Source organism: Pectinophora gossypiella, chromosome 27 (genome assembly GCF_024362695.1).
Source record: "Pectinophora gossypiella chromosome 27, ilPecGoss1.1, whole genome shotgun sequence".
NCBI lineage: Eukaryota > Metazoa > Arthropoda > Insecta > Lepidoptera > Gelechiidae > Pectinophora > Pectinophora gossypiella.
In genome coordinates, this window is record NC_065430.1 from 1714531 (window position 1) to 1742396 (window position 27866).

Sequence of the window (27866 nt, forward strand, 5' to 3'; positions counted from 1 at the left end):
ATTCACACTTTATACAAAAATAACCTGTTTTTTATCATCTCGGTGTTATCATTCCGGTGGATTCGGTGGACTGAAATGCCAATAACAGTCCATGGGAATGATAAGTAACACTGAAATGATAAAACCGTTAAGTTTTAGAGATCCGTGTGTTAAATTTTTGTTTCGAATTAGGTATTGTTTTAAGGGCCTTTTTAACAGTTCTGTGGAGCTATTTTATTTTTCCTCGAGATGATCTCATGGTTTTCCAAAACCATTTTGGGTGATTGGAAAACGTCATATAACCTTCTATCAAACTCCTCTTTCTGCTTTTCTCGGTAACCTTGAATACCCAGACTTATCCATTCTTTAGATCCTGGTGGACACTGGCCTGGATAAAATAGTTTACACCAGTGTCTACCGATCGCACAGCGGTAACTCTGAGACAAGCAGGTTATTCACCTACCTCAGTAGGACAGTGGAGTTGGCACGGCGGAGGTATCTCTCAGCGCAACTTGTTCTTCTCCGGGACTCCAACGCCCACCAGCAAGAGTGGTTGTTCCCATTCCAGAAGACCAACCATGCTGGCAAAGAGGCGCAAGCTTTTGCCATGTGTGGCAAAATCTCTCACATCTGGTGAATTGCGTTACAAAGATACCTGACGTTGCTAACTATAGCGCCAACTGCTTGGACCTTTTGCTGATAACTGATCCGGACCAATATCAATCTCTATCAGTGACTTCCCCCTTGGGAACATCCGACCATTGTCTGGTGAGATATGTGTCTGTCTATTCCCCACCTGATTCTAGCCCCAGAGGATCGAGGCAAATATGGTGACACACGCTAGCAGATTGGGATGAGATGCGGCACTTCTTCGCATCCTATCCTTGGCGTGAGGTTTGCTTTTCTTCAGAAGACTCGACGAGCTGCGGAGATGCCATATTAGTTGTCAGGCAATGGAGTATTCCATTGCCTTTTCCATATCCCATTTTCTGACATATCATCTGACGATAAGGCTCGCTCATGGTACATCGCGGAGTATGCTAGTGCAGAAGCTCTAATATGCCTCCTAACATGCGGGCTCTGAAAAATTCCCTGAATACCGCTGCAAAGTCTTGCAAGAAGACAATGCGCAGGGCACGTTTCGACAATATTGGCCAAATTGATGCCAAACTGACTGAGCTGGTAGTAAAACCTTTTAGCCGCTAGTCAAATTGGTCGAAGCAAACTTCTGCCGTATAAAAATGCTTCGCACTCTAGACGTGAATAAGGTCAGTAGTCCTGATGATATCCCAGCAATAGTACTGCGGAACTGTGCACCTGAATAGTCTCCTACTGACACGCCTCTACCTGCTCTCTCTGGGTTCAGGACAATTCCCGAAACCATGGAACCTTGCCAATGTACAGTGTATGCCCAAAAAAGGCACTCGTACCAACCCTGCTAACTACCGCCCCATCTCGGTACAACCGCCGCTAATCCTGAACAACCGCCTCCTGGCGTACCTTGAAGCCAACAATTTACTCAGAGATAGGTCAACTGATGTTCTTCTTGTGTATGCTACACGCTTATGGAGTGAGGCAATCTAGAATCAAGGCGAGGATCTTGTTGTGTCCCTTGATATATTCAGGATCCCTTCTAGCCTATGTAATTGGATAGATAGGGATAGATTGATTCGGGTAGTAGTTGATGGGTGCTTGTCTGATCTACATGCTATTAATGCCGGACTCCCTCAGGGATCTGTTCTCTCCGCCACGTTTTTTCTATCAATGATCTGCTGATTATGCCCGGTATCTTTAGGCATGCAGACGATAGCACAGTGACGGAGAGATACATGTCCAATGCACGCGTAAGCACCAGAGATGATAGTGCCCTCAGAGAGGATCTTGTGAATCGTGTGAAACTGCCCCTTAAGTCCGTCTCAGACTGGGGTGACAACAAGTAGGTTGGACTCAACGCTTCCATGACCCAGGCGTATCTGTTCACCGCAAAACGGAGTCCTTTCCTCCTGACTGGGACTTTCCGGAGTGAATTACCAACCATCTCGAGCTCTTGGGTATGGATATAACTTCCAACTTGTTATAATCTAGGAGACTTCAAGGCTAGAGTAAATAGGCATTTGCTAGGTAAGTGTGATCCACCCTAGACCACATCGTCATTTACCATCAGGTGGTGTGGTCAGGTGAGGTGGGTGTGGTCCTACGTGAACCTATATTATTTTAAAAAAATGTAGGTAAGTAATAAAGAAGCAATGACAATAGCCACAAAAAAGACATATTGACAATAAGCATCATCCCCCTAGCATTATCCCGATTTTTCACAGGGTCCGCTTACCTAACTTGAAGATTTGACAGGTCCAGTATTTTACAGAAGCGACTACCTGTCTCAGCCCAATACACATTAGGTCACATACCTCCGAAAATGGAATTTTCGGGAATGTGGGTTTCCTCACGATGTTTTTCTTCACCGCTGAGCATGTGACAATCATTTCTGATCTAAACATGAATTTGAAAATAAATTCGACAATCACTGGTTTAGGCCTGTGCTGGATTCGAACCTGCGACCTCAAAGTGAGAGGCAAGCGTTCTACCAACTAGGCTACCACGGCTCCACATATTGACAACAACTAAATGCATTTTTTATTGCTCGATGAAAGAAACGAACAACAATCTATTACTATTAGTAAATAGTATTAAACTATTTTTTATTTAGTAAGTATTGAACTATTTATCTAAGAATGTATAAATCGATCTCCACCAACCCGCAGTGGAGCAGCGTGATGGAGTATGCTCCATACCCCCCCCCCCCCCCCGGTTAATTGAGAGTAGGCCTGTGCCCAGCAGTGGGACGTATATAGGCTATTTATGTATAAATCGAACTTCACTTTGTACGGAACCCTAGCTAAGCAGCACAATTTTTCTTGACTGTATCATTTCCGTGGGTTAATTTCATTTCAGTGGACTCATTATCATTTCAGTGTACATTTATATCATTTCGGTGTACATTTATATCATTTCAGTGGGTACTTATCATTTCAGTGGACTCATAAAAATTCAATTTTAAATATCTCAGTAAGTTTCGATCGTATTTGATGCCCACTCACGCACATAATTCAAAATAGGTTAAAGTTTTATTTGTCGTCAAATATGTGAAGAAAAGTATTAAAATAAAAAATCTCACCGAAATGATAAAAAAATGAGACTTGTTGAAATTCACCCTAATCATTTATGATCCAAATAAAAATTCGAAAAACGATTTCGAAAATCATAGGTTTAGGTCCGTGCCGTGCTTTGTGACTCCCGTTCACTACGTGGCCGGGCAAATGGGGTACAAGATATTAAAGAAAAAATAAATAAAGATGGCTTTACCTGCAGACGGTGGCTGCACGGGTTCTGGGCTCTTCGGCAAGTGGCTTCCTTCTAGAATCTGAAACAAAACACATTTTTTGTCTTTCTCTGACAGATACTCAGTGTCTGGTGTCCCTTGCACTGTTTTCGAACTTTCTATCTTAATGTATTCAAATGTCAAAAATAAATTATGCAATTCTGATTACTAAATAAATACAGATCTAAAACTGACGAAAAACATTTTCTTTTTATTTATGAATCTTTTTTTTTTATTATCAAGAAAAATTTAATAATAAGTCCGACATTTTATCACGCTTTTCTATGACATCACAGCGTGCTTTCACACAAATCCCATAGTAATTTTGACGTTGAGTAAAAAGTAACTGATTTGACTAGTTTGAAACTAGCTTTTTATGATAATAATTTGTCTTGAAGCTTTTGTTTTTAGGTACTTTTTTCAATATTGTGACACGGCTTTGTTGCTTTTTCTTGTTGTTGGTAGCTTCAATGCCTATTATTTACCTCTACTGTTTGTTATGACAATAATATTTTTTTTGCCACCTTTCTAATTTAATTTTTATTTAGTTTTTTTTTATAAAAATATAAAAAAAACTAAATTAATTTAATTTTTAATTAATTTAATTTTTATTTAGTTTTTTTTTATATTTTTATAATTTAATTTTTATGTACTTAGTCTTTTTTATAAAATTATAAAAAAACTAAATAAAAATTAAATTAAACAGGTCATCTGGAATTCGTCCTTAGTGATTTTTTTTATCTACCCACCAATTTTTTTTTTTCGTTTTTTTTTAATTCCTCACCTGAAATCCGTCCTTGCCGGCGCGGTACTTCAGCTTGACCAGCTGCCCGCTGGGGTCCTTGTACTGGTAGGCGCCGACCCTCGACCCGTCAGGTTCAATAACCTCACCAGCCGCCAGACCGTTGTCCGATGCGTACTCGAAGCGGAATCCACCCTCTAGAAGAGGACAGAAGAATAGTACATAAACGGCCCATATACGTCCCACTGCTGGGCACAGGCCTCCCCTCAATCAACCGGAGGGGGTATGGAAGAATAGTATGGCTTTAAAAAAAACTTAAGTATAATTAATTGCTAGAACATAAAGAAGAAAAAGTTAAACCGTTTTAATGATGATGATAATATTTTTATAGGCAAAAAGGGACGGAAAATCGTGAATTTAAATTAAAAATAAACTACATTAATAAACTACTTATCGTGTGGGTTGTGAGGTGGAGTACCACCCTCATCAACCCTGGTTTCAGGGTTTCTATTGAGCCGACAAAGGCCCCTGACATGGCTCGTGTAACGACTACTTACTTACATGAGTAAGTAGTAACCGGGACCAACGGTTTAACGTGCCTTCCGAAGCACTATGAAAGTATTACCACATCGGAAGCTGTATCGCTGAGGGAAAGACGTGGCCAGAAAACCTCCCAGCACAGGGCCCTACTCCTACTATTTCATGTTTTCCTTTCTTTTTTTAAGTCCAGTTTGTATTACATATAAACTTAAATACAATTTAACTGACATGGCTCATGTAACGACTACTAACTTACATCAGTAAGTAGTAACCGGGACCAATGGTTTAACGTGCCTTCCGAAGCACGGACAATAAGTCACGTCAAAATAACTGACCAGAGGTAAGAGCTTGTTTGTGGTGCAAGATGGCGGCCTGCTGCTCCTTGCTAACCTGGAACGGGAGGCGCCAGGGCTCCGCCTTGGGCAGCGGCGCCGGCGCTCCGCCTCCGTAGTTACCAGATTCTGGAAATTTAAAAGGAACTCACTACAATGTATGAGAATGTAAAATTTTCCTCCAAATCTGCCTTGCAATCTTTGAGGGCCAATTCGGTATGTAAGGGAAAAAAAAGTTACGCTAATTCTAAAACCATTTCAAGATTTCGTCTTCATCATCATCACTAATTTAAGAGCCACGCTCTTGTCGGTGTAGCATTCTCCATTCTTGTCTATCAAAGACCAATTCCATCACCTCCTTATAAGACACGACGTTCGCCTTCTCTTTAATCTGTTCCATGTAAGCTCTTCTTGGTCTTCCCCTTCCTCTCTTTCCTTGTAGCTTCCCTTCTACGATGTTTTTGATAAATTCGTCGTGTCTTATTAAGTGTCCAATCATCTTGCCTCTTCTGTCCTCAATAACTCTCAATTATGCCTCTTTTCCCTTATTTTACTAGCACTTCCTTATTAGTAACTCTTTCGTCTTAATTAGCTTTATTTCTATATTTTTAGCTCTCAAATAATCGTGTGTTTATTTGACCTTCACGTAACCTCTAAAGGTAATCTGTTTAATCTTTGCTAAAACCATTAATTTATTGCCAATAACAGTTAGTCGACATTGCTGACGTCTAGAATAGAAAACAAAAGTCATGTTGATAGAAAGCCGGTAACCTCCCGGTAACACTTAGTCGAGTTAAGTGTGAGTAGTATTTGAAATGTGATGTTCCGTACGTGTAATATTCTTCTTCTCGAGTGGGTTGTGAGTGCAATGACCTCATGAACCCTGGTATCAGGGTTACTATTGAGCAGCCAAAGGCCCCTGACATGGCTCGTGTAACGACTACTTACTTACATCAGTAAATAGTAAACGGGACCAACAGCTTAACGTGCTATAGGTAAGTATACCTACTAAGTATAAGTAACTACGAATGTATGTGTGAAGTGTATCGATAATTGCTAGCTGTGGAGTTTGGAATAAAACAACTGATTGCGATGAGTGAACAGGAAAGACTGAAGTAATTTATTGTAAATATATTAACATTGATTGTGATCTCAATAAAGTTCATTGACATGAGCCCACATTAGTTCCCCCTTTTGAGAAAGAAAAATCATAATACGAAATTCAACTTAACTAACAATCGATAGGTATAAAACACTTTAAAATACGTAATTCTTATTTCTAAAACATTTTTTATAAAATTGTTCCTGGATTTTCTATGTTACTGTTCACTTTTTAGGTTAATTTCTTCATACGGTTTGATGGCCATGGTTGCTGCAACATTTCTTCATTGTTGGTGCTGGGGCGGTTTCCTGCGCCCTCCGGTTGTCCACGTGACGTAGTACCTTTTTGTAAAATCTCTTCCTGCACTGTTTGTATGAAAGGAATGCCAACACGATGATGAATATTACGAACATTATTCCAATGCCGATGTTGGTTATTGACGCGTTTGATCCGCCCGCTCCAGCGGCGGTTTGCGCCACGACGATCTCTTCCTTTCCACCCCAATTTCCCATTTTTCCTAGGATAGCAATGGTGGCAAAGTTAGTGCGAAGATAAACTTGTAGTCGCTAGGCTGGATTTTGTTGTAATGGTATTTTGCGCAGCCTTTTTTGTGGATTTGGTTCTATTGCGAAATGTACGACTGGGCGAACGACCCGGCCCGATCGCGTTGTCAGCGGTGGTGTCTTATTACAGCCTGTGTGTTCTACTTTCTGGTTGTTGTTTTCTCGAGTTTTGTTAATTTTTGTTGGTTCTAAAGGTTCATTTACCTCTTTTTCTGTAATAATGTATGCAGGTTTTAGTCTGTTGATGGTAATTATTGCAGTTTTCGTTGGTAGTTGTATTTTGTAGAACTTTTCGTGTTTCTCTAGAACTTTGTATGGGCCTTCGTATGTAGGTGTTAGAGGTTTTCTAACGGCGTCGGTTCTGACAAATACATGTTGACAATCTTTCATATGTGGATGTATGTACGGATTATGTTTGGTGGCGTTGTGTTCGCTGTTGAATGGAGTTGCTTTTGCCATAGTGTTTTGAAGTGTCTGGGCGTAACTATCTGGTGATAAATCTTGCTTTTTCGGCTCGATTATCATTCCTGGCAGACGAATATTTGCTCCGTATAACATTTGGGCTGGACTTATGTTTTCTTTTGAGCGTAGTGCTGCTCGTAATCCGAGTAGTACTATGGGCAATTCCTTTGACCAATTTCCGGTGTTTCCGCGAGCGATGAGCGCGGTTTTCATTGATCTGTGCCAACGTTCGACTAAACCGTTTGCTTGTGGATGATAGCTGGTTGTCCTTGTTCTTTTGATTCCTAGTACTTTGGTCAAATCGTTAAATAAGTCTGACTCAAACTGTCGTCCTTGGTCCGTTGTTATGGTACTTGGGCATCCAAATCTTGCTATCCATGTATTTAAGAAGACTTCTGCTACTGTTTTTGCGGTAATATCCGAAACTGGTACAGCTTCTGGCCATCTGGTTGATCTGTCTATCATTGTGACGATGTATTTATTTCCGTTTGATTCCGTTAGCGGGCCGACTATGTCTATGTGCACGTGATCTAGTCGTGTTGTCGGCGGAAACGTGCCGATGGGGAGTACGTTGTGCCTATTGGTTTTGCTTTTTTGACATGCCTCACATGCTTGTGCCCACTTTCCTATATCTGTGTTCATTCGTGGCCAGAAGTAATGTTCTGTAATCATCTTCTTAGATAGTCTGACGCCTGGATGCGTTATGTTGTGCATAGTGTCGAAAACTTGTTTTCGAAGTGTTTTCGGCACGTATGGTCGTGGGTTGATTTTTGTGTCTTCACAAAATAGTTGTTTTTTCTCATTCAATCTGATAGTTTTCCAGCTGAGGTTGTTTTTCTGTAACAGCTGAGTGAGTTCAATATCACTTTGTTGGCTATCTGCCATCTCGCTCCAATCTATGGGAGTCGGGCAATCTATCTGTTCCACTCGCGATAGTGCGTCGGCTACCGGGTTCAAGTTACCGGCTAGGTAACGTATGTCTGTCGTGAATTGCGCTATGAATTCGAGATGACGTAATCGTCGCGGGGATGCCGTTTTGCTGGTAGTGTTTTGCTTTGTTGTGAACGCATGACATAGTGGCTTATGATCGGTGTAGATTATCAATTCTCGCCCTTCTAAATACGGCTGGAAATGAGTTACTGCCATGTATATAGCTAGTAATTCTCGATCATATGTGCTGTAATTTGACTGTGTCTCGCTTAGTCCTTTTGAGAAAAATGAGAGTGGCTTCCAAGTTCTGTTTTCTTTCTGTTGCAATACAGCGCCCACGCAAGTCTGTGACGCGTCTGTCATAAGCGATAGTGGTGCATGTATTGATGGTGACGTCAGAGTGACGGCGTTACTTAGGCTTGCCTTGCACCCTTCGAATGCCTCGATTGCGTCAGGTGTCCAGTTTATTTCTGACTTGTCGTTTTTCTTTGAGCCGATTAGATATTTATTTAAGCGTGCTTGATATTGTGCTGCTTTGGGGATGTTTCTTCTGTAAAAATTTATCATGCCTAAAAATCTTCTCAATTCTTGTACAATTTTGGGTCTCGGATACTTGTTTATCGCTTCAACTTTCTCTGGTAGTGGTTTGATGCCGTCTTGTGTTATTTGATATCCAAGGAATTCTATTTCGTTTTTACCTAATTCGCACTTGGCTCGATTTATTGCGATACCGTGCTCGTCTAATCGCTTGAATACTTCGTGTAAATGACGTCGATGTTCTTCTTGCGATTTTGATGCTACTAATATGTCATCTATGTAGGTGAAGATGAAATCGAGTCCTGCTAATACTGCGTTCAGGAATCTCACGAACGTTTGTCCCGCGTTGCGTAAACCAAACGGCATTCTAGGAAATTCGAATAAGCCGAATGGTGTGATTACTGCGGTTTTTTCAACTTCTTGTACTGGGATTTGATTATAGGCCCGTTGAAGGTCGATTCTTGAATAAATAGTTGTTCCGGGTAGCAGGTTGACGAAGTCTAAAATTCTTGGTATCGGATAGCGATCTGGAACTGTTATGGTGTTTAGTCTCCTGTAGTCACCACATAATCGTAGTTCGCCATTTTTCTTTTTTGCAACGTGTAATGGGCTGGCCCACGGGCTCATTGATGGTCTACAAATGCCAGTTTGTAGCATGTGTTCTATCTCTTTTTTTACTCTCATGTATCTATCGGCTGGTAGTGGTCTTGACTTGCTAAATACAGGGTGTCCCTCAGTAATGATTTGATGAACCACGTTGTGTTTTGGCTGTATCAGTGCGTTTAGTGGCTTCAATATGTTTGGATAGTGCTCCAGTATGTCTGCGTATGGTTCAGTTAATTTCACAGTTCGGAGTGTCGGTGCACCTGAGTTCATTAACTTTGCGTTTGTGAGAAGCCCAGTTGTGCCGTCTATCAGTCGTTTGTTTCTAATATCCACTAAAATGTTGTGCTTTTCCAGAAAATCGGCTCCCAAAATTGGTTGTGTAATATCTGCGACGATGAAAGTCCAAGTATAAGGCCGTCTCAAATTCAAGTTTAGTGTCAGCGTTTTATCACCATATGTTTTGATTTGTGTACCGTTTGCCGCGTATACTTTGTACATATTATCGGCTAGTGATTTGTTTCCTTTTTTGGGTATTGCTGATATATTAGCGCCGGTATCAACCAAGAAACGGTACCCACTTTTGCGGTCGGTAACGCATAGGCGGTTTGATGGTAAAATAGCGCTGACGGCCGCCTCTGTCAACGCCGAACCTAGTTTTCCGACTGTTTTCTCCAATTGCACGGCGATTCGCAGTTGCGTGCACGATGTCTGTACCGCAGGTGATATTTACATAACCACTTGGGGTTGTCAGGCGTTATCCTTGGGCGGGAGATGGACCTAGGGCGTGAGCGACTTCGGTTGCGCCCGTAGTCTCGATGTTGCTCTCGTCGGTGCATGTTTGACTTTAGGGCTGCTACCTCCATGGTTAGTTTACTGATTTGATTCAGCAGCTCTGTCATAATCTGTGGTTGGCCGGCGGCTATTTCTGATACCTCGGCTGATCTTCCTTCCATTATCTTGTCGGCTATGGCTGCCAAATTGTCAAGTTTCTGATCTTGGCTTACCATCAAAACAGCTCGTACGTGATCTGGCAGTCTCGATATCCAGAGGTTATGTAGAGCTTTCTCAGTCACGTGACTATTTCTCGCCAGGTCTCTCATACGTCTCAACAGTTGTGACGGTTTCTGATCGCCTAGCTCTACTTCACTAACCAACCTCTGGAACTGCCGCTCAGCCGATTCTTCGTACACAGCTAGGAGTCTTTCCTTTATGGCGTTATATTTATGTGTGGCCGGTGGGGAGACAATGATGTCCGTCACTTGCTTTACCGCATCCTTGCCGAGTTTGGATATGACAAGGCCGTACTTTGCTTCGTCACCTTATTTTTGCGGAGCCATAATTGTTTCGAACTGCGCGAACCACACCCTTGGCATTTCCGTCCAAAACTCTGGGAGCTTCGACGTGATGCCTAGTGCTGCCAGTTCGGCGCCTGCACCGGGACAGCCACCGTTTCCTTCGCCGTCGCAATCTACTGGCATAGTGTCGTGAAGGAGACTATGTGCCTCTTGAAAACCAGATCAGGGATTTCCGCTTGTGGAAGGCTGATTAGGTTGTGCAGTGCAGTCTCCGCGACACTAAAATCACACGCAACGGTAACACGCGGCGCGAACAAAAATATCGGGGTCACCAGTTATAGGTAAGTATACCTACTAAGTATAAGTAACTACGAATGTATGTGTGAAGTGTATCGATAATTGCTAGCTGTGGAGTTTGGAATAAAACAACTGATTGCGATGAGTGAACAGGAAAGACTGAAGTAATTTATTGTAAATATATTAACATTGATTGTGATCTCAATAAAGTTCATTGACATGAGCCCACAGTGCCTTCCGAAGTACGGATCATCTTACTTTCGGGCTATCTGGTGATCAATCTGTAATTTCCTAGCCGAACTAGGGACCACAAAGTAATTTGTGTAATATGTCCCCACCGGGAATCGAACCCAGGACCTCCAGATCGTGACGCCAACGCTCAGCCACTGCACCACAGAGGCCGAGGAAGAGTCTCCGTTGACTAGTGATGATTCAGACCGTGATTCTGAGGTTAATATCAAGTGGAATTTTCCAATTATACTCAATTCTATACTTAAGAATAAGAATAAGAATAAGAATAAAATAAATTTATTGCCAGTAACAATTACATTTGCTATAAGTACTAGGTAATTATGAATATTGTGAATACGGGCAAAAGGAAATGGCTCAGCTTGTTACTTTTGCGATGGAAAAATTCCGCTTGATATTAACTCAGAATAATGAGCTGAACTCCCCCTCCCCCTCAGTATTCATCACGATGTCTCTAACACCATGTATATTCAAATTCAAATTCAAAAATATCTTTATTCAGTAGGTAACATAGTTACACTTTGAATCGTCAATTTTTACATAACGAACGTCTCATCCGCCTAAAACTACTGCAGCTTCTCACAACCTGTATAGCCGGGGAAAAGAAGCTGCAAGAAAAACCTCGGCACAGGGCCCTAGACGTTCTTTAAAAAAAAAACATAAAATATTGATATACAATTGAGTAATTTAGCTGCCTAATATCAGTTCTCAGACAGTTAATCCCATGCATTCATATCTTCTAAATAATCACTAACTTTATAATAACCTTTTTTGTAAAGTATAAACAGTAATGTGTTATTTTACTATCTTATCAATGTAACATTTCATAAGGAACCCTAATATCGTAACAACTTGTTCATGAATTTTCATGAGCGTAATTTTTCCGTATTTTCTTTCATAGTGAAAGAAAGTGTTTTTAAGTGTGTTGTGTTTTTGTTGGATTAAGCAGAATTAATTGTAGCTAGATTACGACGGAATTCATATTTTCAATGAAAAAGTATCGATAACTGTTTGGTAATAGTTACTTTCGATAATAGCGCTAGTAATGGACGGATTCAGGGATTTTATTGTCATATAATAAGTAATCATCATCATCATCAGCCCATTAACGTCCCCACTGCTGGGGCACGGGCCTTCCCTATGGATGGATAGGGAGATCGGGCCTTAAACCATCACGCGGGCCCAGTGCGGATTGATGGTTATTAACGACTGCTGATGCAGCCGGGACCAACGGCTTAACGTGCCTTCCGAAGCACGGATGAGCTCGAGATGAAAACTTTTTTTGTGGTCACCCATCCTATGACCGGCCTATGCGAAAGTTGCTTAACTTCAACAATCGCAGCCCGAGCGCGTTTACCGTTACGACACCAGCTCCTCAGAATAATAAGGAATAATACTACGCAAAGATAAAATTTAAATCGAAAAAAAGCTGTGTCGGGCGGGACTTATCCCGTTCGAGTCATAAGCCGAAACTTTTCGACTTATTTTCGAATCTATCTATCGTGTGGATTGTGAGTTGGAATACCAACCTCATCACCCCTGATGTCAGGGTTACTATTCAGCCGCCAAAGGCTCCTGACATGGCTCGTGTAACGACTACTTACTTACATCCGTAAGTGGTAACCGGGACCAACAGCTTATCGTATCCGAAGCACGGATCATCTTACTTTCGGACAATCTGGTGATCAGCCAGTAATGTCCTAACCAAACTAGGGACCACAAAGTAATTTTTGTGATATGTCCCCACCGGGAATCGAACCCGGGACCTCCGGATCGTGAGCCCAACGCTCAACCACTAGACCACGGAGGGCGCAGTAAGTAGTAACCGGGACCGTCTACTTATCGTGCCCTCCGAATCACAGATCATCTTACTTTCGATCGATCAGGATCAGCCTGCAATGTCCCCTTTTATCTTCGAACTTCCATCCCTATTTGGTGGATATTATCCCAACTATTCTCACAAAGTGCTTCGCATCGTCCTTCATTATGCGCACTGCTAAGGAGTGGAATTCTCTGTCGTCTTCTGCATTTCCAAATGCATATAACCCGGGTGCTTTCAAGGCCAAAGTGAAAAGGCACCTTCTGGGCGAGCTCGATCCATCTTAGGCGTCGTCAATGCCTTCGGGCAAGTCTGGGGCCAAGAGCGAAATTCGATAGCGCGTTTCACGACCGCTTGAAGACTGCATTATTGAATGTAGCGCCATCTGTTGCATGTGGGCGGAACTAGGTGGCCAACTAGTTGGGTCCGCTACACCCATCAAAGGTAAAAAAGGGATTTAAGCCCAGGATTCTCCGGATCGTGAGCCCAATGCTCAACGAGTTTAGGGCATGACCGTAAGCAAAGGTTAGGAAAGTTCATTTTTACTGCTCAGGTGAATGATGCTGCTGATGTATTTCTGCTGTTTTAGATATCCTACCTAACCCTAATCTTGTCTTTACTTCTTTTGGTGTGTGAATGTGGTCCTGTAGTTTATACAGGTCTGCATTTAGTTATACATTTACAATATCACACGCTGATCACCTAGTTGGCTCTATACACCCGATCCCAAGATCGTAGGGCTAGTTAACACACATACATAACATACACACTCAGCACTCTTAGACACACATCTATCTGCAAACAAACAACTCAAAATTACTTAAGTAAGGTACTTATATAAACAGTACGCATAATGTTTTTATTTTATTAGCACAGAGTCTGTTGCTGATAATTGATTTGTTATTAGTATAAGTTTTTTTGTATTATTTTTAGGGGTCTGGCTGAAAATCGGCGTCGTATTGCCCCTCATGTGGATCGATACGACATTAGCCGAGCTAGTACCCTTTTTAGTTTTAAGCCTTACATTTCATATATTATGTTCAAATTTTAATATTAAGAAAATCTAACGTCTTAAACCTAAATAAAGATTATATCTATCTATCTAAGCAGCTAAAAGAGAGTGCAATGATCATCTAGGATTCTTGTTTGGAGGATCCGGAGTGTACGTGTGATACTGACCTCTCCAGGGCTCGTTGACGGGCGCAGGGGCGCTAGGCCGCCAGTCCACGATGCTGCTCTGAGGAGTGACGTCATTCCGCGACGCCGGCGTAAACAGCCCTCGATTGGGGTATGCGTCTATCTGCAACGTCCACAAGTTTTATTACCTAATAAAAAAAAAAGTCGCTCGAGACTGCGCCTCGTGTGGTTACTATTTCATCATCATCATCAGCCCATTAACGTCCCCACTGCTGGGGCACGGGCCTTCCCTATGGATGGGTAGGGAGATCGGGCCTTAAACCATCACGCGGGCCCAGTGCGGATTGATGGTTATTAACGACTGCTAATGCAGCCGGGACCAACGGCTTAACGTGCCTTCCGAAGCACGGAGGAGCTCGAGATGAAAACATTTTTTTTTGTGGTCACCCATCCAATGACCGGCCTTTGCGAAAGTAGCTTTACTTCAACAATCGCAGACCGAGCGCGTTAACCGCTGCGCCACCGAGCTCCTCAATAGTGGTTACTATTTAATCGATCGATAATTGTCACTTTGCGCATGGTAGCCCTTAGCTCTATTAATTAGACAGAATTTAATTAACGGGAATGGATATCGTCTGTCGAATGAGGTCGTTCTTATTGTGTGGGTTGTGAGGTTGAATACCAACCTCATCAGCCCTGGTGTCGGGGTTATTATTGAGTCGCCGAAGGCCCCTGATATGACTCGTGTAACGACTACGTACTACACATCAGTAAGTAATAACCGGGACCAACGGCTTAGCGTGCCTTCCGAAGCACGGATCATCCTACTTTCGGACAATCAGGTGATAAGCCTGTACTTAATATCCTAAGCAAAGTAAGGATCACAAAGTAATTTTTGTGGTATGTCCCCACCGGGATTCGAACCCGGGACCTCCGTATCGGGAGCCCAACGCTCAACCACTGGTCCACGGAGGACGTGGGATGAGGTTACAACAATAGATTAGCCGCAAATGGCATTAACCATGGTATAAGAAGACCAGGTATGCTCAAAACTGACAGCTAGCATTTCAAGGTTAGCCCAGCTGACGTCATCCGACCCTGCGTTGCCATTTCGTAAAAAATAAATTACCCACGACCTAAGTTTTGAATTGACTTTGCAAGGAAATATTGTACTTTTAGTAAAAGATTTACGTACAGTTTTAAAGACTTATATATATATATAAGTCTTTAAGTGACAAATAATAGTAATCAAATACATTAGTCAGTAAATAATTCACTTCATTATCAATAATAAAATTTACGTCCTTGGAATGTTGGAGATACCAATTGAATGGTAACACTTACGTCATCAATGGGCTAGCAATGGCGGCTTGTCATAGGATTGTGCATACCTGGTATTCTTATGCCATTCACTACTTGGCCGGACATAATTCGATACTCTATATACTTACAGCCCCGTTATACAAAGTACTAGGTTGTCATAAATGCAAGAAGATACGAGTTACTGTTCCCTGCTTAGGGACGGTACTGAAAAGTATCGGCGTCCGAAGGATCCCGACGACCCGATTACTCTAGCCATAGAGGCAGTCAATCAGCTCGCGACACCAAACACTTCAGGACCCCGATACCGACCAGCGTGGTCGACGATTTCCCTCAATCAGCGCTTATCGCTATCGACCCACTAGGGTCGATTAATTCTTTCAAATATTCTTCCTCTCAGACGACGCCCTGAGCCGAGGTTCGCGCCCAACTGGGCACCCTCAGTCTTAAACGTTGTACCGGGTGAGAACCTTCAGCGGTCCCCATTTGTCCGGCCAAGTAGTTAATGCCATCTGCGGCAAATCTACAATAAGTCACGTCAAAAAAAAAAGAGTTACTGTCAACAAGTCAAGTCGGCCTTACTCGGTTGGGTAGACGCATCAAGGAATTCCAAGGGCGGTGCATTGGCTGGAACAGACTTGACTGCACCTGCAGAGAAGATCCTACCTCGTATGATTGCCTGGTACTTTCAAGCAAGCTGGTTGAAAAGCAAGCACTAATACTTTGTTCTGTAAATGGTTTATAGGCAAAGCTTTGATGAAATTGAGCAAGGTAAGTTTGGGTTTAGACTTTGATTCTGTGAAGTATTCTTTTGAGAAGTAATAAGGATATAAACTTGAATGCAGGTGGTAGCATTGTTGAGTGTGCCTAAGTTTTGACAGTTTTCCATACTGGCCCCGATTCCCGCAGACACCGCCTAATTTTACTTTAAGTTATACCTGTCATTTTCTTATCCGCCGAAAAGGAAAGGGACGGATGATTGACAGCTCTTAATTTTAGAAAGAATGAGTACTTAAATGAATGAATAACCCGGGCGAATTAAAAAGGTATCTCGCTGGTATGCAAACCGTTTGACGTGTGCTGTCAACATAATTCTGTCGGGTTATTTGCCAATGTAAAATTGTTTTAGATTTGTGCTTAAAATTTAAGTTCCATAAATTTTATGCTTGTCGATTACCCGTCCCTTTCCTTTTCGGCGGATAAGAAAATGACAGATATAACTTAAAATAAAATTAGATGGTGTTTACAGGAATTAGCACCAATGTCCAGTTAAAATTCGTAATAAATTGCTGTAAAATGAAGAAGAAAAGCCATCACTTGGAAAAGGCAGTTTTGATTGAAAATAAGTTTCTTTAAGTTTACTTCTTTCCGATCATTAGGGAATAAATATAACACTATGAATTTGCAGTTAAACGCTGCGCAAAGAAATACTTAGTGTAAAACTCACAAAAATATAACCAAAACAATAAATATGTTTGTTTACTCAAATAGTATCAGCCGTACGACGCCCACTGCTGAGCACATGCCTCCCCAAAGGATCTCCACGACAATCGGTCCTGCGCTGCCCGCATCCAGCGACTTCCCGCGACCTTCGCCAGATCGTCGGTCCACCCTGGGCGTCGTACGGCTGATGATGACTCAAATAGTATGAGGAACTGTCAAAATGTAAGAACACTCAACAGTCTATTTGTTCCTCTCTCGGAGAACCTTCCACCGGGTTATGAGCTGACCTGCTGAAATCTTTAAATAGACTCCGCACACAGGTTGGCCGAAGTAAAGATATCCTGTCCAGGTGGGGTTTTCTGAGCGGACCTGAGCTGCGTGTGTGGTGATACGCCACAGCCCATGGCTCATCTAACATCTTGCTCCGCGTGTCCTGATAACTGTACAGTCATGGGCAATATCATGTACCCACTTTAGATCCCTGTCGCACTATCATATTTGACATTTAATGAGACTTACGATTTAATTTGTCAAAAAAGTTAATGTGACATGGTTTCAAAATGTATACATATTAGTACTTGTGACCGTACGCGAGAGGAGCTGATGAATGCCACCGAAAATGCTGTACGAGTGGCAAAATACTGAATGCCATCGAAACGACAAGAAGAAGAAGAAGTAAAGCAGCAAGTAGGAAGGGACAGAGCAGTCAAGTCAGTCTCTTACTCTGTACCGGTTGGGTATACGTGGCGCGGAGCCCCACGGCTGGTGGAGAGGCTCGAACATCTGTCACAATGTCATCAGGTCAGTCATAACTAGTCATAAGTCTTTATGGTCCAGTGGTTGAGTGTCGGACTCAAGATCCAAAAGTCCCAGGATCGAACACCAGTGGGGACTGCCGCTAAAATCACATCACCTTATGATCATCTTAATGAACACCCTCTATGCTTTTTGTACCTAATTGTTTTGTGATAATTTTTAAGTGATGTTATTGTCTTGTCTTTGTGGTGGCTATTCTGTTCTATTCTACGTATAATGATCCCTAATTTGGAAAGTAAGGCGATCCATGCTTCGTATGGTGTGTTAAGCAGTCGATCCCAGCTACTAACTGCAAACTGTAACATTTTTATTGCAAATAAAATATATATTTCATCATCATCAACAGCCCATTAACGTCTCCACTGCTGGGGCACGGGCCTTCCCTATGGATGGATAGGGAAATCGGGCCTTAAACCATCACGCGGGCCCAGTGCGGATTGATGGTTATTAACGACTGCTAATGCAGCCGGGACCAACGGCTTAACGTGCCTGCAGCACGGATCATACTTTCGGACAATCAGGTGATCAGCCTGTAATGTCCTAGCCAAACTAGGGATCACAAAGTGATTTTTGTGATATGTCCCCACCGGGATTCGAACCCGGGGTCTCCGGATCGTGAGCCCAGCGCTCAATCACTGGACCTCGGTGGTCACTACACTTTTCATTAAATTCATATCCTATACCTAAACGTTGCCTGGAAGAGATTGCTACCTAAGTAATAAGGCCGCCTGTTGTACTACAAATTAAATTATAATACTAATGTATGTTTAATGTGATTTAAGTGCAATAAAGAGTTTTTGTATTGTATTGTAGAATACGGGTGAAAGTCACGTCATCATCATCATCAGCCGAATGACGCCCACTGCTGGGCATAGGCCTCCCCCAAGGATCTCCACGACGATCGGTCCTGCGCTGCCCGCATCCAGCGGCTTCCCGCGACCTTCACCAGATCGTCGGTCCACCTTGTAGCGGGCCAACCCACGAAAAGTCACGTCAAAAGATAAAAATTATAGCGTCTACTATCGAACTTCAGTCCAACCCTGTGTATTAGCTCACACCAATTATTGTAACCGATCACTCGATTCGATAGACTACATCATACTCTACTAATGGCTACTTGAACAGTTCTGAACACAATATTAAATTGACTATGACGGGCGCGCCACTTATTCACTAGTTATCGAGTCGATAATTAGTTAATTGTAGGTTATGTGCTTGTGTGGTAAGCTTTTGGTATTTCGGCCAAATAGTTAACGCCATTCGCGGCAAATCTACACTAAGTCACGTTAAGACGGTTGTTTTTAATAAAATATTGGCTCCGATTCCTGCAGACACCTCCTAATTTTATTTTAAGTTATACCTGTCGTTTTCTTATCCGCCGAAAATGAAAGGGACGGATGATTCATTATCCCGTTTCTCACAGGGTCCGCTCACCTAACCTGAAGATTTGACACGGTTTTTACAGAAGCGACTGCCTGTCTGACCTTCCAACCCGCGAAGGGAAAACCAGCCCAATACAGGTTAAGTCACATACTTTTAAGTACCTGTGAAAATGCATTTCTCGGGAATGTGGGTTGCCTCGTGATGCTCTGATGTTGTAATTTCGGTCGTGTTATTCACCAATGTAAAATTTTGACAGGTTTGTTTTTCTGCCTAAAATTGACGTGTGTTTTATAAATTTCATGACAGGTATAATTTAAAACAAAATTAGGTGGTGTACGGTCACGAGCATTAATATGTATACACTTTGGTACCATGTCACATTAACTTTTTTGACAAATTCAACTGCAAGTCTCACTAAATGTCAAATATGTTAGTGCGACAGAGTCCTAAAGTGGGTACATTATATTGCTCATGACTGTACTTAGTTCATTTTGCGATGGATGTACAATCAAAACGCAAAAGTTCAGTCACTGAGCCCAGCGAATTATTTGTAAATAGTGGTGAAATTATGAACCATTACTTATCATAATTATAAAATTTATGTTTTTGTAGGTGTTTTTGGTCTTTGGTGCAATTAAATTTGGTGAGACGAGAAGTCACTTACAGTGTTTAATAATTTTTAATTTGGTGCACATGCTAGAAACAGTAAAATGTAGTAAGTATACGAACAGACTTACAACAATTATGTACTTATAGAATACATAAACTGCCTATATACGTCCCACTGCTGGGCACAGGCCTCCCCTCAATCAACCGGAGGGGGTATGGAGCATACTCCACCACGCTGCTCCACTGCGGGTTGGTACTTATAGAATATAAAATCATAATAAGGATTGAAAGTCAAAGTGAAATTAGGTTGCTATTATGTGTTTTAATGTTGTTTTTTTTAGGTTTTGAGTTAAAACGGCGCTTGCGTCGTTTTCGCTACAAGCCGACGATATGCAGTCGTGTTGTAATGATCTACATTACTTACCACACTCTACCCACCATCTATTCCCGTCTACTGCGGTCTACTACGGTCTACTACAACTTCTACTCTACTCACATTGGTCTTGAACGTCTGTGGCGCGTAGAAGCCGGCCTGCTGCGCCTGCGCCGCCGCGAAGAGCGCACACCAGAAACATATCAGCTGGAATATGTTGTAACTTGTTTCATATACGCATAACACGTAGATAAACTGTATTTTATAGGACACTTTCTCCTTCGTTACCTTCGTTTAACCTTTTAATTTCATTAGACAACATATTATGCATCTTTTATCTTTGTTTTTGGGTACTTATAAATGATGACCATTTTTATTACACACAGACACATTATTATTACCGCGCAATCCAAAAAAGTTCTTTCTATTTAAACGTACTTATGTAAAATATTTTACTAAGAACTACCTAGGTAAATTATTAAGAAGTACCTATTAAAGAAATGATAATAATAATAATTGTTATTTTCATTTCTTAATGATAAGTCGTCATTTTTTTCCGAAATATAGGTACTTAAGTACTTAGTTAATTTAACTTTTATTCAACTCTTCATAATATTGCAATTTATTAATTTAATTATTTATTTTCTATTTATCTGTAAGTATATATTTGAATTATATATACTTTTTAAACACATGATTCTTTTCAAACTTTCTTTCATCCAGTTTCGCATAAAAATTACTTAATAAAAATTCAAAATGTCCACCTACCCTCATGTTAACACACAATGTTATTCTTTCACACACAAACTGCAACACTCAACTGTCGGCGTGTTGTGAAACCTTCCGTTTAAATACGGGTGTGGCAACGTGGACTGCCAGCAACTGGACCGGAGAAATACCGGTATTTTCAGTCACCCTTCGCGCTAGTGATGGGCAATAGTTATCGATAGTTTATTATCGACAAACTGTCGATAGTTTGCAACCAAAAATCAGCCCCACTGGGCACCCTCAGGCCTGTTGTCGTAAATTTTGTACCGGGCGAGAGCCCTCAGTGCTCCCCAATTGTCCGGCCAAGTAGTTAACGCCATCTGCAAATCTATTATAAGTCACGTCAAAAAAAAAAACAAAGGAACCAAAAATCATTAAAAACAGTCACCTCCCTATCGTTTTCTCGTTTTTACGGGGTCCGTTTAGGTACCCCACCTTTTATTTATTTACCTAATTATTTATTTGTACATAATAAAACAGACAAAAGAAACTTACAAAGAAATCAGATAGTACAGGTAAGCTTATCTCTTAGAAAGAGATTTCTTCCAGCTGATCTACGTGACAAGGAGACATGCAGTGTATAATACTATAGACGTACTTACATACGCGTACAATATGATATTACATGAACAAATCTACCCACCTTTTGTATTATTACCTATGTTTTCTAATAACGGGTTCTTACCGCGTTGTAGCAAGTGCCATGATCACGGGATGATTTTAAACGCGGTAAGAATCCGTTATTATGTGATTTTTTTTTAATTATGATAATAACCGCATAAACTTAAAACTATGTTTTCATTGTTTGGTTTTTCCTTGTTATACAAATACAAAAATACTTTATTGCATCAAAATAAATGAAAAAATGATGTGTTATGTGTACGATAAAGAAAGAATTTACCTAACCTGACGATTTGACAGGTCCGATGTTTTACAGAAGCGACTGCCTGTTTGACCTTCCAACCCGCGAAGGGAAAACCAGCCCAATACAGGTTAGGTCACATACTTACTTCCGAAACGCATTTCTCGGGAATGTGGGTTTCCTCACGATGTTTTCCTTTATCACAGAGCACGTGTAATCATTTATAATCCAAATATGAATACCAAAACAAAATTAAAAATCATTGCTGTAGGCCCACGCTGGGATTCGACCCAAACTATCGATACTCAAACTCGATAATCGTGTCGATAGCCAAACTATCGATAGTTTGACATCACTACTTCGTGTACTAAGGGGTAAATTGCAACCGATTTCATGGTATTTGGGGCAGAAATCAACCGAGTTAAACAAAGAGGAAGTTGATACATATATTACTTTTACGAAAGGTTAAAGTCCGACCAATAAGTAACATACATACATACATAAACTCACGCCTATTCCCCACCGGGGTAAGCAGAGACTATAGAATTCCATTTGCTTCGATCCTGACACACTTCTCTTGCTTCCTCCACATTCATCAATCGCTTCAAACACGCACGCCGGTTCAGAGTAGATCGTACCTTTTCTAATAACATCTCCAATTTGGTCATCGTAAGTCCTTCTCGGTCGATAAATAAGTAAATAAATACCAGGCCTATATGGTCCAGTTTTTTTGCATTTGGCTCACCCGGAGGTCCCGGATTCTAATCCAGGGGGGATATATCACAAAAATCACATTGTGATCACTAGGTGCCGCCCTAACTCTAGTTCGCGCCCATCTGGGCACCCTCACTAGCTTAGAAACGTTTTTTCGATTCTGCTCCGCACCACCCAAATCCTCTGGTAGTTGAGGCTTCCGAATACATCCCTCTCAGGGACGGTACTGAAAAGTATCGGCGTCCGAAGGACGTAATATACGATCCCGACGACCCGATTAATCTAGCCATAGAGGCGGCCAATCAGCTCGCGACACCAAACACTTCAGAACCCAATACCGACCTGGCCGGCGTGGTCGACGATTTCCCTCATTCAGCGATTATTTTTATTCAATTATTTCTTCCTCTCAGACGACGCCCTGAGCCGAGGCCCGTTGTCTTAAATTTTGTACCGGGTGAGAGCCCTCAGCGTGATCCCTACTTTTGTTAGGAAATTACAGACTGATCACCTGATTGTATAAAAGTAAGATGATCCGTGCTTCGGAAGGCACGTTAAGCCGTTGGTACCGGTTACTACTTACTGATGTAAGTAAGTGAGTAGTCGTTACGTGAGCCATGTCAGGGGCCTTTGGCGGCTCAATAGTAACCCTGACACCAGGGTTGGTGTGGTTGGTAATTCACCTCACTACCCACACGATAGACGACGACAAAGTTACTCTTCAAATTTACCGTGTTTTGGCCTGTAGGTCATCATCTTCTTAGCGTTCCCGTTTCTCACAGGGTCTGCTCAACCTGACAGATCCGTTTTTGATATAAACATTATATTTATATTTTTGCGTGACTTATTGTAGATTTGCCGCAGGTGGCATTAACTACTTGGTCGGACAAATGGGGAGCGCGCTACCTGGTACAACGTTTAAGACAACAGGCCTGAGGGTGCCCAGTTGGGCGCGAACCTCGGCTCAGGGCGTCGTCTGAGAGGAAAAAATATTTGAAAGAATTAATCGAGCCTAGTGGGTTGATAGCGATAAGCGCTGATTGAGGGAAGTCGTCGACCACGCCGGCGGGGTCGGTATCGGGGTCCTGAAGTTTACAGAAGCGACTGCCTGTCTGACCTTCCAACCCGAGGTTTGATTTGGACCCGTGCTTGGAATCGAACCTGCGACCATTTTGGCCAAGTAGTTAATGCCAATTGCGGCAAATCTACAATAAGACACGTCAAATAAAAACATACAAAAAAGTATTTATTCAAAATATTTATTATAATCATAACATAATTATGTCTTAAAATAAGTTACAGCATGCAGGAAACTGTAAAAATGTAATAATTGTTATAACATTCACAGCGCTTATTAAATAACATTAACATAACATAACATCACGCCTAGATCCCGAAAAGGTTAGGCAGTGACGAAAAGGCTATACAGGTTGTGAGAAGCTGCAGTAGTTTTAGGCGGATGAGACGTTCGTTATGTAAAATTGACGATTCAAAGTGTAACTATGTTACCTACTAAATAAAGTTATTTTTGAACTTGAATTTGAATTTGAGTGACCACTCATGACCCAATCTGGCAGGAACGGGTACACCTCCCAAAACCTTTTGTTTCGCCGTCCGAGAGACCTCCGCCAGGTCTTGATTTGCCTTGGCTTACCTGGAACTCTCTAAATAGACTTCGGACTCAGGTGGGCCGAAGTAAGGACAATTTGTTCAGGTGGGGTTTCTCGGATGCCTCGGACTTAAAGTGCAAGTGCGGCACTGTTCCCCAAACGATGGAACATCTTACATCGTGTCCTGCGTGCCCGAACACCTGTACGCAGGAGGATCTGATGAGCGCTGCAGATAGCGCCATACTTGTTGCCAAGTTTTGGGGCGATACTATTTAGTTTGCCATCGACACGATAAGAAGAAGACCCAGCCTGTCTCCCAGGAGGGGTCATGAATGTAGATGAAAGGCCGGTTTAAAACCATTTAAACCATTTTATTTTAGTTTTTTTTTATGATTTTAATTTTAATTTTGATTGTGACGTTAATTTTAATCTTGATTTTTAATTTTAATTTCAAGTTTATAATTTTTATGTCTCATTATCAGCCCATTAACGTCCCCACTGTTGGGGCACGGGCCTTCCCTATGGATGGATAGGGAGATCGGGCCTTAAACCATCACGCGGGCCCAGTGCGGATTGATGGTTATTAACGAATGCAGCCGGGACCAACGGCTTAACGTGCCTTCCGAAGCACGGAGGAGCTCAGAATGAAAACTTTTTTTTTTGTGGTCACCCATCCTATGACCGGCCTTTGCGAAAGTTGCTTAACTTCAACAATCGCAGACCGAGCGCGTTAACCGCTGCGCCACCGAGCTCCTCTAAATTTTTTTATGTATTTTTACTTTTTATTTTTTAACAATTTTTGTACTTATTTATTGTTTATTATTATTTTTTTTTCTATGGACGTTATGATGGTCTGAAAATAAATTATTTGAATTTGAATTAAACCAATTCGTTTAAAACAAAAAAAGCCCTTTAAAACCGAATTCAACATTTGGTTTAAAACGTTTTAAATCGGTTGTTTTACATCTATAATCGTGTGTGAATGAGTTTGGTTCGCGTGTGTGACGTGTATGACGCAAGTGTATGACTCGATACACTTGGCGATACGCTTAGCAAGCAGGTATGTATCTGTTGCCTACAAAATAGGGCAGATGTTTCGTCTATCTAGTATTATTTTTTCTTATTATTTTGTTTTATTTTCTCGAGCTCCTCCGTGCTTCGGAAGGCGCGTTAAGCCGTTGGTCCCGGCTGCATTAGCAACCATCAACCAACCATAAATCAACCGTTAATAACCATCAATCCGCACTGGGCCCGCGTGATGGTTTAAGGCCCTATCTCCCTATCCATCCATAGGGAAGGCCCATGCCCCAGCAGTGGGGACGTTAATGGGCTGATGATGATAATGATGATTATTTAATATTCAATAAACAAAGTGTACCTATCTATTTTCGCTTCGTGCCAACAAGCCGCTTTCTAACTCGAAAGTTTATGCGGACTTTTGAGTTAATTCGTTTGGGGTTCGGAGTAGGAGTCTGCTCCGAGAGTGGGGGCTTAGGTTTCATCATTCATCGTCATCACCTTTCATCATTTCATTAATCATCAAGAAAAAAAAATAAGACATGGCTGTATGGGTCCCTTTACCTTACCCTTCGGGGAAAACCAAAAACAAATCTCATTTGATTAGGTTGACAAGTAGCGTATTTTACATTAGTGTTGCCGAAAAATCGATAGTTTTACTATCGATAGTAAACAGCCAAAATCATCTACCCAACCGATAGGTCTATCGGTAGGATACTATCGATAGCTCTTTTTTGGCGATACCAATGATAAGCAACGATAGTATCGATACTATCTATAGTTTTTCATCTTTTAACTATCGATAGTATCGATACTATCGATAGTATCGCTCTTCGATATTGCGCAAGCTATCGTACAAAACTATCGATAGTATCGTTACTTATCAATAGTATCGCTAAAAATTAGCAATCGATACTATCGATACTATGGATAGAGTTGATACTATCGTTATCGATACTATCGTTTTTTTGATAAACTATCGATAGTTCGATCGAAAACTATCGATAGGGCGCTATCGAGCGGCAATACTATTTTACATCTATTTGCTTGTATGAACTTCCAAAAGTGATTTGAACGCCATCTCTTCGAAACTGCAAGAACTAAAATCACTGCACATACTGGAAATCTCCTCATCATCATCGTAAGTAGTCCTGTACCCAGGGTGTCATGTCAGGAGTATACTTGGTGGGAGGAAGGTCGTAAGGAACGACCAGACGGTCGCTGGCGTTAGGGTCCAACTGGAAGAAATCTGCGTTTATCTGGAACAAATATAAATATAATTAAAACACATAATAACGGGTTCTTACCGCGTTTAAAGTAGGGATATGACTCCCGATATTTCGACACTGTTGCAAGTGCCATGATCACGGGATGACTGATAACTAATGTGTTTTAATTATGATAATAACCGCGTAAACTTAAAACAATGTATAAATATAAATACTGCTGTTGATGTACCTTAATAAATAAATATAATCAAAGATAAGGAAAAAAATGTCCCCTATTCCCAGTAGTCCTACCGAGTACCTTACCTTATATCTTACCAGTTGAACTACTGGGAATTTCCTTCCCAATACACTTACTGAATAGTAAGACGGCTGTTCCAATTAGTTTTACTATGTAATTTTTTTTAAGATAATATTAATTAAGTAAATATTTTTATTGTACATAAATTTAGGTACAATTACTTACAATACTATACAATTACTGAATACAAATTTGATAATGGTGCTGATTCCTGTAAACACCATCTAATTTTATTTTAAGTTATATCTGTCATTATAATTAAATAAAATAAAATTATCTTATTCGCCGAAAAAGAAAGGGACGAGTAATCGACAAGCATAAAATTTATGGGAAAGACCTCAATTTTAAGCACAAATCTAAAACAACCGTCTAAAAATTTTACATTGGCCAATAACCCGACAGAATTATGTTGACAGCACACGTCAAACGGTATGCATACCAGCGAAATATCTTTTTAACACGCCCGGGTTATTCATTCATTTGCTCATTCTTCCTCAAAATTAAGAACTATCAATCATCCGTCCCTTTCCTTTTCGGCGGATAAGAAAATGACAGTGATAACTTACGAGGGCGCACAACTTTTTAAAAACTTACCTTCACATATAAAAAATATCGAATCTTTAAATATATTATTGAATATCAACCATAACTTGTTTTTGGAGGGATCGTGATGGGAATGTAATTTAATGTAAAATAAATTAAGTGTGGTGAGTTGTGAAGTTAACTGTGAATTTTCTGTACGAGCGAACATTAGTATTTATTTTATTGTAATCTGTTCTCATGTAAGTGACTTATTTCATGTCTTAATGAGAATAAAGAATCTTTGAACCTACAGTGTCTGCAGGAATCGGGGCCAACGATGACCCTGGAAAATCCCTCATTGGGATAATGTTTTGCATTTTATGTTATGTAACTTTCTTTCCGTGAAAGTTATAGTTATTTCTGCAATAGAAGGTGAAGCGGAGACCAATTAGAATCGATATTCGCCTGTATAATAGCCGATGCTTCCGTTCGATATCGATTTACTGTTACATCGCTGTTATCAGTCGATTTCCTAATGTGTAACGTGTTATACATTGGTGCTGATTCCGGTATCCACCATCTCAGTCTATTTTAAGTTCATCATCATCAGCCCATTAACGTCCCCACTGCTGGGGCACGGGCCTTCCCTATGGATGGATAGGGAGATCGGGCCTTAAACCACCACGCGGGCCCAGTGCGGGTTGGTGGTTATTAACGACTGCTAATGCAGCCGGGACCAACGGCTTAACGTGCCTTCCGAAGCACGGAGCAGTTCGAGATGAAAACTTTTTTTTTTGTGTTGTTTAATGGTGCTAATTCCTGTAAACACCATCTAATTTTATTTTAAGTTATACCTGTCATTTTCTTATCCGCCGAATAGGAAAGCGGCGGGTAATCGATAGGCATAAAAATTGAACATTTTAGTAAGAAATTTAG

At 41.2% G+C, this 27866-nt stretch overlaps 1 protein-coding gene across 2 annotated transcripts in view; it reads right to left on the reverse strand.

The window, feature by feature from the left end:
• Positions 1–27866, reverse strand: part of LOC126378859 (probable tyrosyl-DNA phosphodiesterase) — a 127821-nt gene that overhangs the window by 83370 nt on the left and 16585 nt on the right. The window contains exon 14 of one of the 2 annotated variants that reach the window (XR_007568148.1): positions 25446–26140. Coding sequence is in view for 1 of the 2 variants with exons in the window: in XM_050027331.1 (XP_049883288.1) it covers positions 26018–26140 (123 nt within the window). In the remaining variant the exon portion in view is untranslated. Of the gene's footprint in view, positions 1–25183; positions 26141–27866 lie in introns of those variants that run through there. The other variant, XM_050027331.1, reaches the window with a different exon arrangement.